The 16,080-nt window shown below is 36.9% G+C and overlaps 1 protein-coding gene across 1 annotated transcript; it reads left to right on the top strand.

The window, feature by feature from the left end:
- Positions 1 to 2,044: 2,044 nt before the first annotated feature.
- Positions 2,045 to 15,045, top strand: LOC131313625 (protease Do-like 9). Its single transcript, XM_058342031.1, has 10 exons — positions 2,045 to 2,439; positions 2,577 to 2,811; positions 6,085 to 6,284; positions 7,625 to 7,790; positions 9,627 to 9,818; positions 9,914 to 10,146; positions 10,288 to 10,371; positions 14,228 to 14,284; positions 14,391 to 14,498; positions 14,755 to 15,045. Exons 1-10 carry the CDS (start codon positions 2,122 to 2,124, stop codon positions 14,875 to 14,877), a joined length of 1,716 nt encoding a protein of 571 aa, XP_058198014.1. The 5' UTR covers positions 2,045 to 2,121; the 3' UTR covers positions 14,878 to 15,045.
- The last annotated feature ends 1,035 nt before the right edge of the window (positions 15,046 to 16,080 follow it).

Raw genomic sequence — 16,080 nt, 5'->3', positions numbered from 1 at the left:
CCATCTCCTACTAGTATTAATAATCACAGGACTAAGCTAACTTTCAGATTATCTTACTACCATTTCGATCCAACGCCCAATAGGAAAAAATTCAAAATATCCTCCAAATTTTTACCTCAATGTCTAATAGACTCTCAAATTTTCACCTAAACTTCTCTTCTGTTATCCAAATAGATTTCTATTGTCTAAATCAGTCAAATTCATAATAGAAATTCCTAACAGAGTTATGTTTTTCGTTAAAATGGTAGAAATAACTTGGTGCTTCTTTATCTAATCTCATGCATGGGAGCTTATACATGCTTACCAATCCCTTAAAACAAACAGACCCTATGGGCAGTGGGCACCCAAACTAGTTCTTCTTATTTTTGTTGGGAAAATTTCATCGTCACCCTGTGAGGTTTGCCTTAATGATATATATACCCCTCAAGTAAAAAAATGACTATTAACCCCTGTAACTTCAATGTTAATTTCACTGACATCATACTAACCTGTGTTCGACCAAACAAGTGATTGAATTAGACAAAATTATCTTAGATTGACAAATTTACCCTATTTAATAGTAGAATAATAATAAAAATCTCTGAATTCTAAATTTGTAGCCCAAAACTGATAAATTTGTGCTTCTGAACAAAAAAAGGGGTTCTTTTGTGTAGTAAAAGGTAAATATTTATTAAAAAAAATTTATACTTTTTATCCAAACAGATTCTCTAATGAATAAAAAATCATTTTTTCAACAACAATTTTTTTTATTAATCTTGAAATTGTTACAAAACTAATAGGAGAAATAAAATAACATCATGCTCAAAAAATAATAATTTGTCTAATCCGAAACCCAAAACCTACGATTGACAAGAAGCCAATCAAGGACATCCTTTGGGTCGAAACCCGCCTAAAAGGGCCAGACCCCAAACCCCAATGGGCCTAAAAAACTTAGATATTACAATCAGTCCAAACAAAACAGCCCTAACAGCTCCCAACAACCCTAACATCCCCTGTTGTCAGAAAGAAGTTGCGTCCCTGCCACCGCCGTCTCCTGGGAAACTAGCCCCTGTTACTTCGCGGAGCAGCACAGATGCCAAACCACCTTGGACTACGAAATAAGTGTGAGTTGATTTTATTTTACTTAAAAAAGTGAGTTTTAGATATAGGTCACTTTTGTTTCATTCCATCACTTGTTTGGACAGATAACTATCCATTGGAAGTAATGGTGAAGGTGTGAAGCACACATAGAAATCACAAGCTGTTCATTGTTGTTTATCATATGTGTCGGAGGTATTTGTCATTAAGGCAAACCTCATGGAGTGTCAATGAAATTTTCCTTCCCTTTCCTTTTCTTTTTGAACTGGAACTAGTTCATCAAACAGCAGACTAGTAAACAAGAAGTAGTTCGGTTCGGAACCAACTAGTTCGCTTGCCCAAATGATTAGGGCTACACTTAGTCACATGGTAATTTTTCGAAATGACATCCGCTCTCGTACTCATTTTCGTTTTGCGTTCGCGCTCTTAATTTTCATACTCGCAAATTCTAATTGTTTGGTTGAGTTTAGAAAGACGCTTTCACGCTCTCGCAATCAGACACAATATTGGTCTTGTTCATTTCCAAATTTACTTTGTTTTAACTTTGTTTTTCAATCATTACCCTATATTTTTTTTTTCAATCATTACCTTATTTATTCAATTATTAATTTCATTTTTCTCTCTATATCTCTCCGGTCATTGCCCATCGCTCGAATCATTATCCTATTTCTCTCTCTATCCACTATCAAAATTAAAATACACATGCTGTGTTCGGTTTATATTTTAATTTAATTTTTCAATCATTACCTTATTTTTACTCAAATTATTATTTTATTTTTTCAATTATTACTTTTTCATCTCTATCTATCTCTCTCCAATCATTACACCTCTCATTAATTATTATCATATTTCCTCCTCTACCCATTATCAAAACTCGACCAAAGCCTAAGTTACCAAACCAACAACGTCATTACTTTTAGGGCTACATACGACTTTAAAAAAGAGCATATAAAACGTGCGTGTTTCGCTTCTCTCTCTCCCTTCTAGTAACAAGTACAGTTTGTCACTCAGTTTGGCCGTCCGTCTTTTCTTCATCCCAACGAGATGTTGGCTACTACTCCTTCTTCTCCGATCGCTAATCATCTCTTTTGTAAATCCATCCGTTGGCCGTCGTCCCTTGTTTCTTCTTCTTCTTCTGCCTCCAACTTCCCAGTGACCAATAAAAGTTTTCAAGCGTTCCTCTCAATTTCATCATCATGTGATAACCATTGTACGCTACTCCAGAATACTTCTGCAAGTATTAGGTATTTCTCCTCTCGCGCCTCTGTCAGGGACGCGATCTCTTCGCTGGGAGAGAGATTGTTGGATTGGGCTGAAGACCTTGAAGCTGATGATGATGGTGAACACGAGCGAGAGAATATCGTAAGCATGATTATTTTATTGCCCTTTTTGAATGGTGACAAAAATAAATAAATAAATAAAGGAGATGAAAAAGAGATGGAATATTTTATTTTTGTCTAGTTTGTAAGGGTATGCTAAGTATTGGATTCTTTTTGCAGCTACAATTATATGCAGTCGTCGAGGTACTTTGCATTAAGCCGGAACCAGATTTCTCATCCCCATGGGAAAGGGAACAACAAGTGTCTTATGGTACTGGGTTAATTGTGAGTGGGAGAAGAGTGTTAACTACAGCTCGTTCAGTCGATCACCACACACTAGTGACACTCAAGAAACGCAACTGTGATACACGGTATAATGCTACAATGCTTGCTATAGCACCTGAGTGTGACCTTGGTATGGTTTATTTTTCTCTCTCTTTAATGCACTACTTTTTGTATTGATAAAGTATGAGGTTTAGGCAAAGATTAGTTTTTTTTTTTTTAAACCTATAAGTGTTAAGGTAAACAAGGAGACATTGAAAGTCCTTGATTTATGTTTTTCATAACAAGTAGTCCACCTGATTTGAAAAGGACATTGGATCGGAATGCAAAGAGTGTAATTTTAGTGGTAGTAAAAGTTCTAGTGTTGACAGAGTGACGCTACAAAATCAAGAATTACCAAGAAATGAGTGTATTAAGCACCTTGGCTGATTTGGTAGTAACTAGTAAGGATGGAGAGAGTGTAGATGGCGTAAATGGAATAATGGACGGACTGCTACGGAGTGTTGTGTGATTGAAGGATACCCTAAAGTTGAGGGGAAATTTTACCGTACTACTATTAGATGAACCAACTTATACAAACATTGACTACTATAAAACATGGGAGTAAGATGAGTGTAGCTGAAATGAGTCAAATGACAATGTTAAGATGGATGTGTGGAGAGCTCTTGCGAGATAAAATTAGAAACTAAAACCTCCGTTGAATGGTACAGTAGTACATAACATCCATAAAAGATAAGTTGGGAGAAGATAGATTGAGGTAGTTTGGACATGTTTACAGTTGACCGATTACTGGTTAATGCAGTAGTTAGGAGAGATATGGTTACGGTAATTGGGGGCGCTAAGCCCAAAATGGACCTTAGAGGTGGTAGATCTAAGGTTCTAAGTTTGTTGGATATAATGGACCGTGATGCCCTTGACAGATGTCAAAGGAAAAAAAAAAAAGGGAAAAAAACTGAAATGGTCCCTATAGTTAAGTGTTTGTGTCAATTTGGTCCATGTAGTTGTAATTGGCTCGATTTACACTCTGTACTTTCCATTTTGTTCCAACTTGGTCCAATTACTAACCGCCGTTAGTCCACCGTTAATCCTTTTAACAGCAAAATCAAATGGCCCCCTTTTTTGGGGTTAAAACAGTAATTCTCTCATTCCCCTCTTGCCCTAATATTAGGGGTGTGCACGGGTCAGGTTTGACCCCCGAACCCGGCCTGACATGTCAGGTAACAAATATTTTAGGCCCGCAAACCGAACCGAAAAGGAATAAGAACTGTCCGCGAGCCCGATTCTTTACGTCGGGTTGGGTCCGACCAAAAAACTAAATTAATCTTTATGAATTGATTGAGTCGGGTCGGGTAAGAAACACACCAACTCGGAACCGAAATTTGATTTTTAACAGAAAATGAACCCGTACCCGTCCGAACCACATGTTCGACCCCCCAAGACCCTTCGGGTCGGGTCCGCGGGTGGGCGGACTTTTTGCACAAGCCTACCTAATATACATCTGAACCAAAATACAGCTCATTCTTCCATTCTTCATTGATATTGAAGCACCTGAGAAGAAATTTGGTTATAGTTTTCTGCAAAAAGTTGCCCTCCAATTCGGCATTTTCATGATCAGCCATGAGGCAACATAACCACAGGTATTGTCTACCTGTTCAACTTATGGACAAATACTGAGATGCCTTATTTTTCTGCATAATGCTGAAAATGCATATTGAACCATGTCCAAAAGTCACAACATGATATAGATCCAAAAGTCACAACATGAGAAAGAACCATGTCTAAAAGTCAAAATATTACATAAACTCAAGAGTTGTTCGGCTAAGGGTGTTCGGACAAATAAGCCAAAGTGGCTTATTTTTTGTCCTTATTCAATTTTTTTTCGTATCACTTGGCTTATTGTCAATTTTTTGGGGATTATTACATCCTCACGACAGGAGGAATCTAAAAAGTAAAAAAAATTGACCGAAATCTAATTTTTTTTGAATAAAGACGAAAAAATTGGCTTATTGGCTTATTTTTTGTCTTTATTCAAAAAAATTAGGTTTTGATCGGAATTTTTTACTTTTTAGATTCCTCTCGTCATGACGAAGCAATAATCCCCAAAAAATTGATGATAAGCCAAGTGATACGAAAAAAATTTGAATAAGGACAAAAAATAAGCCAAAATGGCTTTTTTAGCCGAACGGGTAAGCAAAAGTGGCTTTTTTTTTTGTTGTTGTCGTTATTCAAATTTTTTTTCTTCGCATTTGTTAGTTTTTTGTTAATTTTTCGGAGATTATTGCTTCGTCATGACGAGAGGAACCTAAAAAGTAAAAAATTACCATCGAAATTCAATTTTTTTTGAATAAAGAAGAAAAAATTGGCTTATTGGCTTATTTTTGTCTTTATTGGCTTATTTTTGTCTTCTTTATTTAAAGGGACTAACGGCGAACTAACGGCAGTTAACAATTGGACCAAATTGGAACAAAATGGAAAGTACAGAGTATAAATCGAGTCAATTACAACTACAGGGACCAAGTTGACACAAACATTTAACTACAGGGACCATTTCGGTTTTTTTCCCAAAAAAAAACATATTCACGCAGGCGACCCTAATTGATTGGAAATTAGGGCACGGTTTGTTTTTGTTTGGTTTAAATAGTCCACCTAATAAGAATTTAACCGGAGCATTTTGAACTGATTAAAAGATAGTTTCATTTCCAAAAAATACTCATGCCAATAGGTATTTAAATCAATTTGACTCTTCTAGCCCTTGATTAGATCCTCTGCCTCTTCTATATCCATCTACTTTGCACTTATACCCCTGTGTTTTAAAAATCCCTATTGGATAGGTAATGTGAACAACTTGGTTAATTCTGCTTTGTGTATTAGCGAGTAGGAGGTTAGAGGGTCAAATTTTTCTAAGGCAGGGATTTGATTACGCATCTCCAGGTATGGACTTTCTCGAGTGGTTTGTTTGTTATATGTGTTTGATTTGTGGTTATATACTTTCTTAATTCTTACATATTTGATTCTCAAGTTTATTATGTTGGTTATCATGATTCTTGTATACAGTCTCTACCCAAATGAGGGGAAAAAAAGGTTGTAGAATTTACCCATTCAGAAAAAGTAAACTGTCAAATAATCTATATGGTCTTGTGGTTGTTACTGTTTGATGATTTTGTTTGGACTGCTAGAATCTTGCACAATACTAGATATTATATCTCCATGTTTGCAGCAAACAAGGGCAAGTTCTTCAAAAAAGAGGAAGCAGCTCTTTGAAAAGCAAAGGGACTTTTAAACCACAAGCATTCTTTGCTAACAAATAATAAAGATAGGCTGGATAATATTCCCTATTCATGGACTTTTGACCAATTTTTCTATTAAAACAATTGGGTGATATTATATGGGGTGACTTTGCTTGCAGCAATGCTAGCAGTCCATGATGATGAATTCTGGAAAGGAGTAAAGCCAGTGGAATTTGGGGATATGCCATCTCCCGGGGAGAAAGTGATTATTACTGGCTATCGAAATGATAGCTATGATTTGTCTCTGATGACTGCTCGTGTGTCGAGATTGGGCATGACACGCAATTCGTTTTGGGGCAACAAACTTCTGGCTTTTCAGGTACATTAAAGTAAAAGTGTCCGCAATTTTCTTCGTAGTACTATTTATCATCTGGGCAAGTCCCGTTTTCAGGAGTTCAATTTTAGAAATCTCCTTTTTCCACCGGGTCGATTACATAAGAGAATTTGCAATAGTTTGTTAGTTATAGGATTGGCTATCATAGAACAAGAAAGCCTCGCTTGTTAGGTGCTTATTTGATGTGGAATTTTAATGTAGTAAATTTAGAGCCTCTATTTTGCTATTTTAGCATTTTCTAGTTTTAGTAGGGTCCTTGAGTCTATGAATATGTGTCTAGAGAGTACCAAAAGGAATTCATGTCTAGAGTCTTTGTTAGGTATTTTTTGATCATTTAAAAAAATAGTATTTGAGAGCTTCGCTAATCGTACTCAATTAACTCATCCTCCAAGTCCTCCAAACGATCGTCATCCCAACCCACCAAAAACTTGGGAATTCTAGGTTGGGAACTGAACAACTGCATTTAAAGAATGTCTTTCAATAACAAATTATAAACAACAAGCAAGATAAGTAATTTGTATAACTGCATCTTAATGTCTGTTGTAGTTATATTTAATACATTTGTGACAGAATTACGATGTCACAATTCAATTCTGGTTGAAAGGTCTCTTTATGCTTTTGTGTCAAAAATATCTTTTAAAAAAGATGGAAAGGCTGATTTTAAACGAAAATTCTGCTTTTCATTCAGCAACTTTACCATAAGTTCAGCTTGCGACAAGCACCTTTATAAATATCAATATACATTTATGTTATCGATCATTGTCAATACATTGAGGAGTTATGTTCAAGTATATTTGCTGTTCAAAAAAATTGAGTTCAAGTATATTTAATTGGCAACACGTTTGATTGATACTCAATTATACATATTCTGGTATTAGCTAGGACTCATATCAAACATGTCAAACCAAATTTACCTATTCTATCGGGATGACCCTAAACTTTTTGGGCTACACAAAAATTGAAAGCCATAAAATCAAAGGATCTTTGTTAATTTTTTTTTTTTTCGGTCAAGCGGAAAATAAAGGATCTTTGTTATGATAAGCTATGATAAGGATCATTGACTTCAAATTGAGGAATGAATTACTTCAAATTGAGGAATGAATTTCTAGCCACTGGTTGATGGTTAAATACTATCTACTGTAAACAGTAAGTAGGTTTTTGTAAACTTGATAGGGCCCAGAGAAATGATATGTTACTATTTTGTCATGGATAAGGGTTATGCCTAAGTGGGACCCACATTTTTTGGTCAAAATTTTTTGAGCCCAAAGTGACTGCCCTGGTATTTGTAATGATGTACCGGTCTTTTTTTGGTTCACCTTTAACAGGTCAAGGTAGCCAGGAATGGAGCAATTTGTGATGGACCAGTTTTTGATGAAATAGGCAAATGCGTAGGAATGGAATTTCAGTCCGAAGGCAACAGAAGTGATGTTATGCCTGTGGAAGTTATTAAGCACTTCATTCAAGACTATGACAAGAATGGAGCATATACTGGTATGCTTTGATTTTGCAATTTCTCGTAATATCTTAATGCTCCTACTGTTTTTGTCGATTGTTCTAATTAATGTTTTTACATAAGCCTCTTAAATAGTAAGATCTACTTTAGGGAGCCTAAAGCTTCATTGTAAGCCCTGCATATTGGTGCTTTTTGTATTTTTCACAAACTTCTTATCCTAGTTATAGAATGTAGGATAGGGAGACCCCAATGTATTCTCTCTGTCATCGTAGTCAAATAATTGCAGGGACCATCCCACATCACCGAACCATGTAACTCATGTATTCTTGTATACATTTTTGGGCACTTGTCTCGGAGATTGGCTCGGTGAAATAGTTATGCATATGAAGATGCGGAGTGTTTTCACCCAGAAAAGACAGGTCTATGGTTCGAGTCTGTATGGCCTTGATAAGTTGTACGTAATTAAATGTAGATAATTGGAAATTTATTAGCCATATAGTAATTTTGAGATATATAGTTTAACCTTTAAAGAACTCTTCAATCAAAACAAAAAAGCTCTTAAATCTAGAGGGTTGAATAAAACTTCAATTGAATAAACTGGAGGAACCACTAATGCAGTTAAGTATAAATGCGGCAAAAGCATTTTTTGTTCCTGCTCACTCTCAGACAGGTTGCGATACTCTCTTTCTTGGTTTTCAACCGAAAGTGTTTTGGCGCTGAATCTTAAAACGAGACCGTGCTGCAGAGTAAACAAACGAGACCAGCCGGTTCGACAAAAATGAATTCTTGGCGACATGGAAGCTAAAAAATGTAAGAAACATATGAATTTTTGAATAAACATATGAATTTTTGAATTCATATTAGATTGGGTTCAGGAAATATTGTTAAAGCTTAAATTAAATAAGTGTAATAGATACACCTTTATCTATTTCACTTATAGTACTGGATCTTAGGGAGACTACTCATGTACAACATGATTTGGATTGATCATTGAAAAAATTCTCTTCAATTGAACAGGTCTATTGTTTGTATGGCGTTTACACGGATGGTAGTTGGAGTCAGTGGCTCTTTGAAGGTCCCTCATCTGGGATCCCTAGGGAAGATCATCAAGATGGCCCTTGCTTTTTGAGAAACCACTTTGAGTGAAATGCGGCAACAGGATTGAAAATCCATGGACCAACCCCATCTGGAAGCCGATTTAGTTTCTTCTTTAAACAAAAATCCTTTTCTTTCCTATCTCCCTATCCGCTCTCCTTGCCTTCACAAGCTTCTCTCCTCGCCTTAAAAGTCGAGTCACTCCATCTCTCTGATTAGCATTTGACTTTCAACTCTGCTTCCCCCTTTGCATTTTCAATTTATTCTATAATGAATTATGGTGTTCTATTACATGATAAATGCAAATTATGTACTTCATTATGACGTGGAAAGGTAACAATGGGTTTATTGTCTTTATAAACCCTTTCATTTTTCATCAATGATATTTTATATTGTGAACGATTCATATATCTAGAATGATAAATTCCATTAGGGCTCATCCCAGGCACCTTATCAATTAGAATGTGATGGATTGGATTTGCTTTCTCTTGAGCTTACTGGGAGGATGGTGTCAAGATAGCTCCCATGTCTGGCTTGACTCTCTCGATAAGCGGCTTTACCGGGGCTGATATAGCTGCTTCTGGTCTTGCGGGTGCGGCCTCCATGCTAATGTCTACCTTTTATATACTAATACTAAGAATTTATTGATCCCATCTTTCTAATTGTACCTAACATCAGCGCCTGCCACACCTTATTTTTATTTAATTCACTGAAATTACGTGTTTAGGTTTTTGAATTCTTGACAATCTAAGCATCCTATTCGTATCTTCAAATGACAGGATTGCCACTACTCGGCATCAAGTGGCAAAAGATGGAAAGTCCTTATTTACGTGAGTTGATGAAGATGGAACATGATCAACAAGGTGTCCTTGTTACAGAAGTCAAGCCTAACTACCCAGCATCTGTGATTGTAAAACCATACGATGTTATTCTCAGTATTGATGGGATTAACATTAATAATGATGGAACGGGTAAATCTTTAGTTCTTTTTTCTCCTTTTACTATATGCAGCATTTAATCCTCAAACATCTCTAAATTTATGCTCTACTTGGCAATTAATTTTCAGTTCCATTTTTAAGAGGACGGCGAATAGAATTCAGTTATCTTATTGGTAAAAAATATAATGGCGATAAGATTGTTATTAAAGTGCGCCGAGGGTCAGATATACATGAATTCATCACAGAATTCGCAACACACAAACAATTTATCCGAGCCAACATAAATGGGAGGCCTCTTCGGTATTACATTATTGGAGGATTTGTTTTCACAACTCTTTCTATTCCATATATTCAATTTATGGTGAGTAGTTCAATATTTCATGGTAGCTCTTTTGATGAAATTGAGACAAATTGTTGTATTATTTTCTTTTGGTTTTTTTGTATGGTATGTTCCTAACCATTGTGCTTTCTTTTCTTGTATCTATTAAACTTCTTACCCTAGGATGGTAGGTACGATTATAAGACACCAGACGAAGATGAGCTTTTCTCCCAAGCTTTGTACGAAGATCGTGTTGTGCTATGTCAGGTGACCTTCCGTTCAGTTCATAATATTATTCTCATGGGTTAGTGTTGTGAAATTTTAATAAAAAAGGGCAAATCCAGTGCACGAGGCTCCCGCCATTGCGGAGTCTGTGGAAGGGTTGATGTATGCAGCCTTACCTCTACAAGCAGAGAGGCTGTTTCCGCCACTCGAACCCGTGACCTCCAGGTCTAACTTTACCGTTGCGCCAAAGATAGGCAGAACCCACAAGGACTTCCGTTTTGTAGTAAAACATGGTAATTCTAAAGTGATTAGATTCTAAAAGCAGTTCCACCCCATACTCTATGCCTTCAAGTTTCCCTCTATTACTCCATTTTGAACTCCAACCCACCCTCTATTTTTTCCTTCATTTTGGAGGAGGCGATATGGAGTATAGGAAAAAATGGCTCATCAAATATGTATATGCATATTTATGCTTCATAAAATTAGTATCATTCAAAAGAAAATTGCAATACCTTTTATATAAGCTCAATATTGGATATGTTTAATTATAGTGTTAAAAAAATTTAATTTGAATTCGGGAGGAAAAGTATTGAATGGTTGAGATAAGAAGTATGTTTTTTGAAAGTAGTGGGTTGGAGTTGGGTTGAATTAGGGCTGCAAACGAACCTAGCCGCTCTCGAGCAGCTAGCAGCTCGGCTCGTTAGTGGCTCGTTCAAGCTCGGCTCGGAAGTTAGACGAACAAGCTCGTGTTGATTTTTCAGCTCGTTTTGTAAACGAGCCGAGCTCGAGCTAGGATAAGCTCGGCTCGAGTCGGCTCGCGAGCCGGGGTATATACACATAAGTTTAGAATTTTTATTGTTATTTCATAATTTGTTCTTTTCGTTTTCAGTTTCCAGGCAACCAAGAGAGGCGAGAGCACACGCACACAAGTATACCCCTGCTTCATAGGAAAATGAAAGATATATACCTTCACAATCAAAATATTTTTGGTTGTATTAGGCCTATGCGAGGATATATATACATTTTTGGTTGGTCCGTTTAGGCTCGTGAACAAGCTCGAGCTCGAGTCAAGCCAAGGCCCGCTCGGCTCGAGCTCGACTCGTTAAGTTTTCACTGAGCTCGAGCTCGTGTTCGTTAAAAACTTAATAAACAAGCTTGAACACAATAAAGCTCGGCTCGGCTCGGCTCATTTGTAGCCCTAGGTTGAATATCTAATGCTCCAAAAACACTGTTTAATAAAATACATTATTTCGGTCCTCTAAAATGAAGATATAGAGATAACAAAAGTGCGATCTTTTGTTTAAGTTAAATAGGTTGAGTGAAGGAACGAACCTGATCAAATTAAAGTGATTGAAGTTTCAGAATTCAAAATCATGCTTCGATATTACTTATCTTTAGTTTTTCTGACTCCTCACATTAGTGTGAAAATCAATCTTTATTACCATGGAAGATATCTTTATTGATTCTATTTAATAAATCAATATTCTCTCTTTCTCATCTTAATGTTCAAGACCCAAAAATTATATACATCTTTAGTCTTAGAGAACTAAATCACAAAAGATACTTAGTACTTAGAAATTAAAGTTGCATGGTATGGCAAAACATTTGATCAGTAATTTAAAATCATGTAAAAAATTGATTGGATTCATATAAAAAAATTATTGGACCATGTAAAATGGGGCAAGAATGCATGGTTTAATGGATTGAACCATGCATTCAAGAATTATATAAAAAGTTCAAAATTAGTTACTACGAAACATGATGTTTCATCCAACATCCCGTCAGAAAGTTTAGCTTCCCATGGGTAGATACGTACCATATAATGACTAGATGTTACAAAACCAAATGCTTACAAAGTTTCTTAGGAACTTTTTTCCCCTCTTGCTTCTTCGTTTTTGTTAGATCTGGTACAAATTTTTGCACAAACTCTATTGCCCCATATTATAAGTTGCCATCTTTTAGTTTCTAAAGGAAATTTCATGGTTTGGTTCCAGCCGATTATGAATATCCCTCAGTTTCGACATTCCCTTTGGCCATGAGATTGTAAAGTCCAGCCCAATGGTTTGTAGCTACCAATTTCTTACTAACCCATCATGCAAACCATATGGGTTATGTGCTGACAACTTTGTTCATAATTTGGATGATATATTTGCAATTATCATCTTTTCCTACATAATCAACAATCGTTTGTAAATGGTCAAAAAGATAATATTGTCACGGAATCAAGCAGTAGTTAGAACTATGAAATATGATATTTGGGACTCTAATTATCTAAAAAGCATGGATACAGACATGGACATGTGGATACGTTCTTACTCTAAAACGTAGGACACATACACGTTGAAGTAGATATTGCTAACCTATGTAGCAGGGATATGGACATGGACACTTACATGGGACACGGGATTTCTAAAAAAATGGTGATACAAACACAGCAGGGGACACGAAGAAAATAAATAAATAAACAATAATTATTTATACCCGTGGAAACATAATTATATGTAGAAGCATGAAGTATGAACAAGCATCATATATACTTCATATACACATCATGTTACACTTTTAATCCATAATATTTGAAGTAATACACATCTAACCAAAAAATTAAAAATTAAAAAATTGCATATTGTGTTTGAGAGTCAGCGCCAACTCTCTGGAAGTCTCTGTAATATTCCGGGTTTCTCTACAATCCACCGGAATATTTCAAACTCTTCCAAAACCTTCCGGACTTCTCCGGAGTGTTCCAGGGCATGCTGGAACCTTCCCTAATCTTCTTAGAACCCTATAAATTGTGCTTGAGTCTTCCGGATTTCTCTGAAAACTTCTAAAACTAGTCTAGAGATGTTCTTGTCTTAAAACTTCCTACACTCCCAATAACTAAGAGATGAGAGCTCATTTGGTTAGAATGCAAGCGAGAAACACTCAAGGTGTGAGTGAGTGTAAGTATGTGTGAATGCTGCAAGTGAGAGGTGTTTTGTGCATGAGTGTGTGCTCGTGTAACCTTGTACTGTGAGAACCCATTGTACCACATTGGGGAAATGGGAGAAATTGTTGTGAAATATAAGGATTTGCCCACTAGCTACTATTAACTTGAGGTTAACCTTTTGAGCCACGTGGTTAGGTCAATGGTTAACAGGTCAGCTGGTGCGGGCGTTACAGTTGGTATCAAAGCTTGCATCAACCGGAAGTGTGAGGCAGGTCCCGCGAGAAAACATGCTTGGGTGGGCCCAACAAGTGAGGAGCTTGAGGTGCTTGTCGTACTTGGGCGGGACTTGTCACACAACGCTTGGTGAGTGGAAGTGATGGACCATGTGGTGCAATGGAGACGTTGCAGCCAAGATGGGGAGATTGTGAGAACCCATTGTCCCACATTGGGGAAATGGGAGAAATTGTTGTGAAATATAAGGATTCGCCCATCAGCTACTATTAACTTAAGGTTAACCTTTTGAGCCACGTGGTTAGGCGAATGGTTAGCATATAAGCTGGCGCGGGTCGTTACATGTATTGTGTACAAGTGAGAGTTCATTAGAAGAGAATTAGTTTGCGGTGTCCAAACTCAACATATTTAACCTATGTCGTGTCCTTCCCATGTCTCCACCTTCTCCCCTCGAAACATTAGTTAAATTAAATGGGCACATCACGTGGTAGAGTGTCTGAGAAGTGTCGATATTTGAGACGTGTCGGACATGGACACGTCGCCTTCTTTGAAGTGTCCATGCTTCTTTAGCTAATTATTGATATTTTATTTGGTGGCCATAGTGGCACAGTGGTGCTAAGCTGTATATTTGCTCATCCTTAATTTTTGGCAAAAATCTATGTCTTCAGGTAAGCAAGCATGAATATGAATATGTTGGTCTCTTGAGTTGTGTTTATTTTGGGGTGTGAATGTGTTTGTTAGGTTCTTAAAGATGACATTAATGCTGGGTGTGACACAGAGCGCTTAGTGCAGAATCAGGTTTGGAAATTTGTGCCACTTTCAATACAAATGTCCTATTATGTATGAATAGATCCTCTGATGCCTAATTTGCTTACAAAGACCACTTTTGCTCATCGCAATGTAGGTTCTTGTCACTTTTAATAATAAGCCTGTTGAGGGGCTAAAGAGCTTGGTCAGTATGGTAAAGATTTGTAATGAGGAATTCCTGAAGTTCTCTTTTGGAAACCACAAGGTGAGATGCCTTTCCATTTTGGTTCTGAGTTTTCAGCGAAGGCCTCCTAATTGTATTCTCAATTTTACATCTTTTGGAGTTTTTTGTTCTTTTGGTGGGATCAAGAAACCAGAGGGATTGTTTTATGTGTCGTTCTCCTTACAATTTTGGTGTTCCTGTGACAACCCTAAAATTACTATATCCATGACTAGCTATTGATCTTGATCTAACCATCCTGTTAATGTTTGCAAGTTTATATTGGTCATTTTTTGTGCAGACTCTGGTGTTGCCGACAAATATTGCAAAATCAAGAAATCCGAATATCCTTAAAGCACATTCCGTAAGTTGTGCTATGTCTGATGATCTGAAAGAATTAGTGAAGCTACCTCGAGGCAAATAAAGTTCTATATATTTACTTGGGTTTACATTGTTTTTGTGTTAGTCAGATTTTTGGTTTTTATTGTTTTTGTGTTAGTCAGATTTTTTGTTAAATATTGTTCAAGTCTTTTCCCCTTTTTAAGTCGAAAAGGAATAGAGTTTTTTAGGTACTAACCGTTGCACTGCTTAATGTGGTTTGTGTTGATCCTTGGTTTGAGTTGGATCCTCGGAATTTTCCTAGGGAGTAAACAGTAGAGTAGAAAACTTCAACTTTGTCCACTTACAATAACATCCCCTATAAACTTCTAAAATATCTTCTTCACCCCCTTTGTTCATTGGAATATCATTGTACATTCTCTCAGATACGAGAGCATCTATTCCCTGAGAGCATTCTTACCGAATACAAAAAGGATCTAAAAAGGATTTGGAGGTTTTTTTGGGGCACACGAGTAATTATTCACACTTGGATAAGCTAATAATGGGGGTTGGGATGAGATAAGCAATCCGAGTAGTACGGAGCAATCAAACACCGGATAAGAGTGTGAGAGCCCAAGAATTGGACAACAGTCCCACATCGAGGAATTATGGAAAGATAAAATGGAATATAAAGGGTTCCGACCAGCTACTATATTATTTGAGATTATCTTTTTGAGCCACGTGGTTAGACGAATGGTTAGTAAATCAGCTAAGAGCCTACCTCAATTAACCTTATGCCAAACCACCATACCACCCCACCCTTATGTTCTCTTTTCCCAACTCCAAACAAGCCGTATCCATGTTTATTTTTCTCATTTAAGCAAATAGAGTACTTGGTCGGTGGTACCGACACGTGATGGAAAGTCATTTGGTGTACTCGTGCTCCAACCAATATTGCTCTCTTTGTATGATGTGCGGCTAAAAAGAAGATTCTTACCGTGAACAATCTTATTCGAATTAGAAAGGTTATTGTTGATCGATGGTGCATGTGCTTAACTGAGGAAGAATTAGTGGCTCATTGTCGTGAGGGAGCTTTGCGGTGCTTGTATATATGGTGGGACATGTTGTGGGTTTTCTTAGGTTTAATGGTAGAGCTGATTCAAGGATGGTCCTTGGCTACGGTGGGTAGACAAAGACGGGTCTTTTTCTTTCTAGTTTGCATAGTCAGCATCGAGGAATGCTATCCTACCCTTCCCAATAGACAAATATTTTTAGGAGTATAGATTGACATACAGTGGAGTTAGGGCCA

This window comes from Rhododendron vialii, chromosome 13a (assembly GCF_030253575.1).
Source record: "Rhododendron vialii isolate Sample 1 chromosome 13a, ASM3025357v1".
Taxonomy (NCBI): domain Eukaryota; kingdom Viridiplantae; phylum Streptophyta; class Magnoliopsida; order Ericales; family Ericaceae; genus Rhododendron; species Rhododendron vialii.
This window is presented reverse-complemented; position numbering and strand designations above follow the sequence as displayed.

What these genes read in the sequence shown, in the direction of transcription:
- LOC131313625 (XM_058342031.1), top strand. Translation starts at nt 2,122, where the DNA reads ATGTTGGCTACTACTCCTTCTTCTCCGATCGCTAATCATCTCTTTTGT. An exon ending in ATCGTGTTGTGCTATGTCAG is followed by an intron (nt 10,372 to 14,227) that starts GTGACCTTCCGT and finishes TGTGTTTGTTAG; the next exon opens with GTTCTTAAAGATGACATTAA. An exon ending in AGCGCTTAGTGCAGAATCAG is followed by an intron (nt 14,285 to 14,390) that starts GTTTGGAAATTT and finishes ATCGCAATGTAG; the next exon opens with GTTCTTGTCACTTTTAATAA.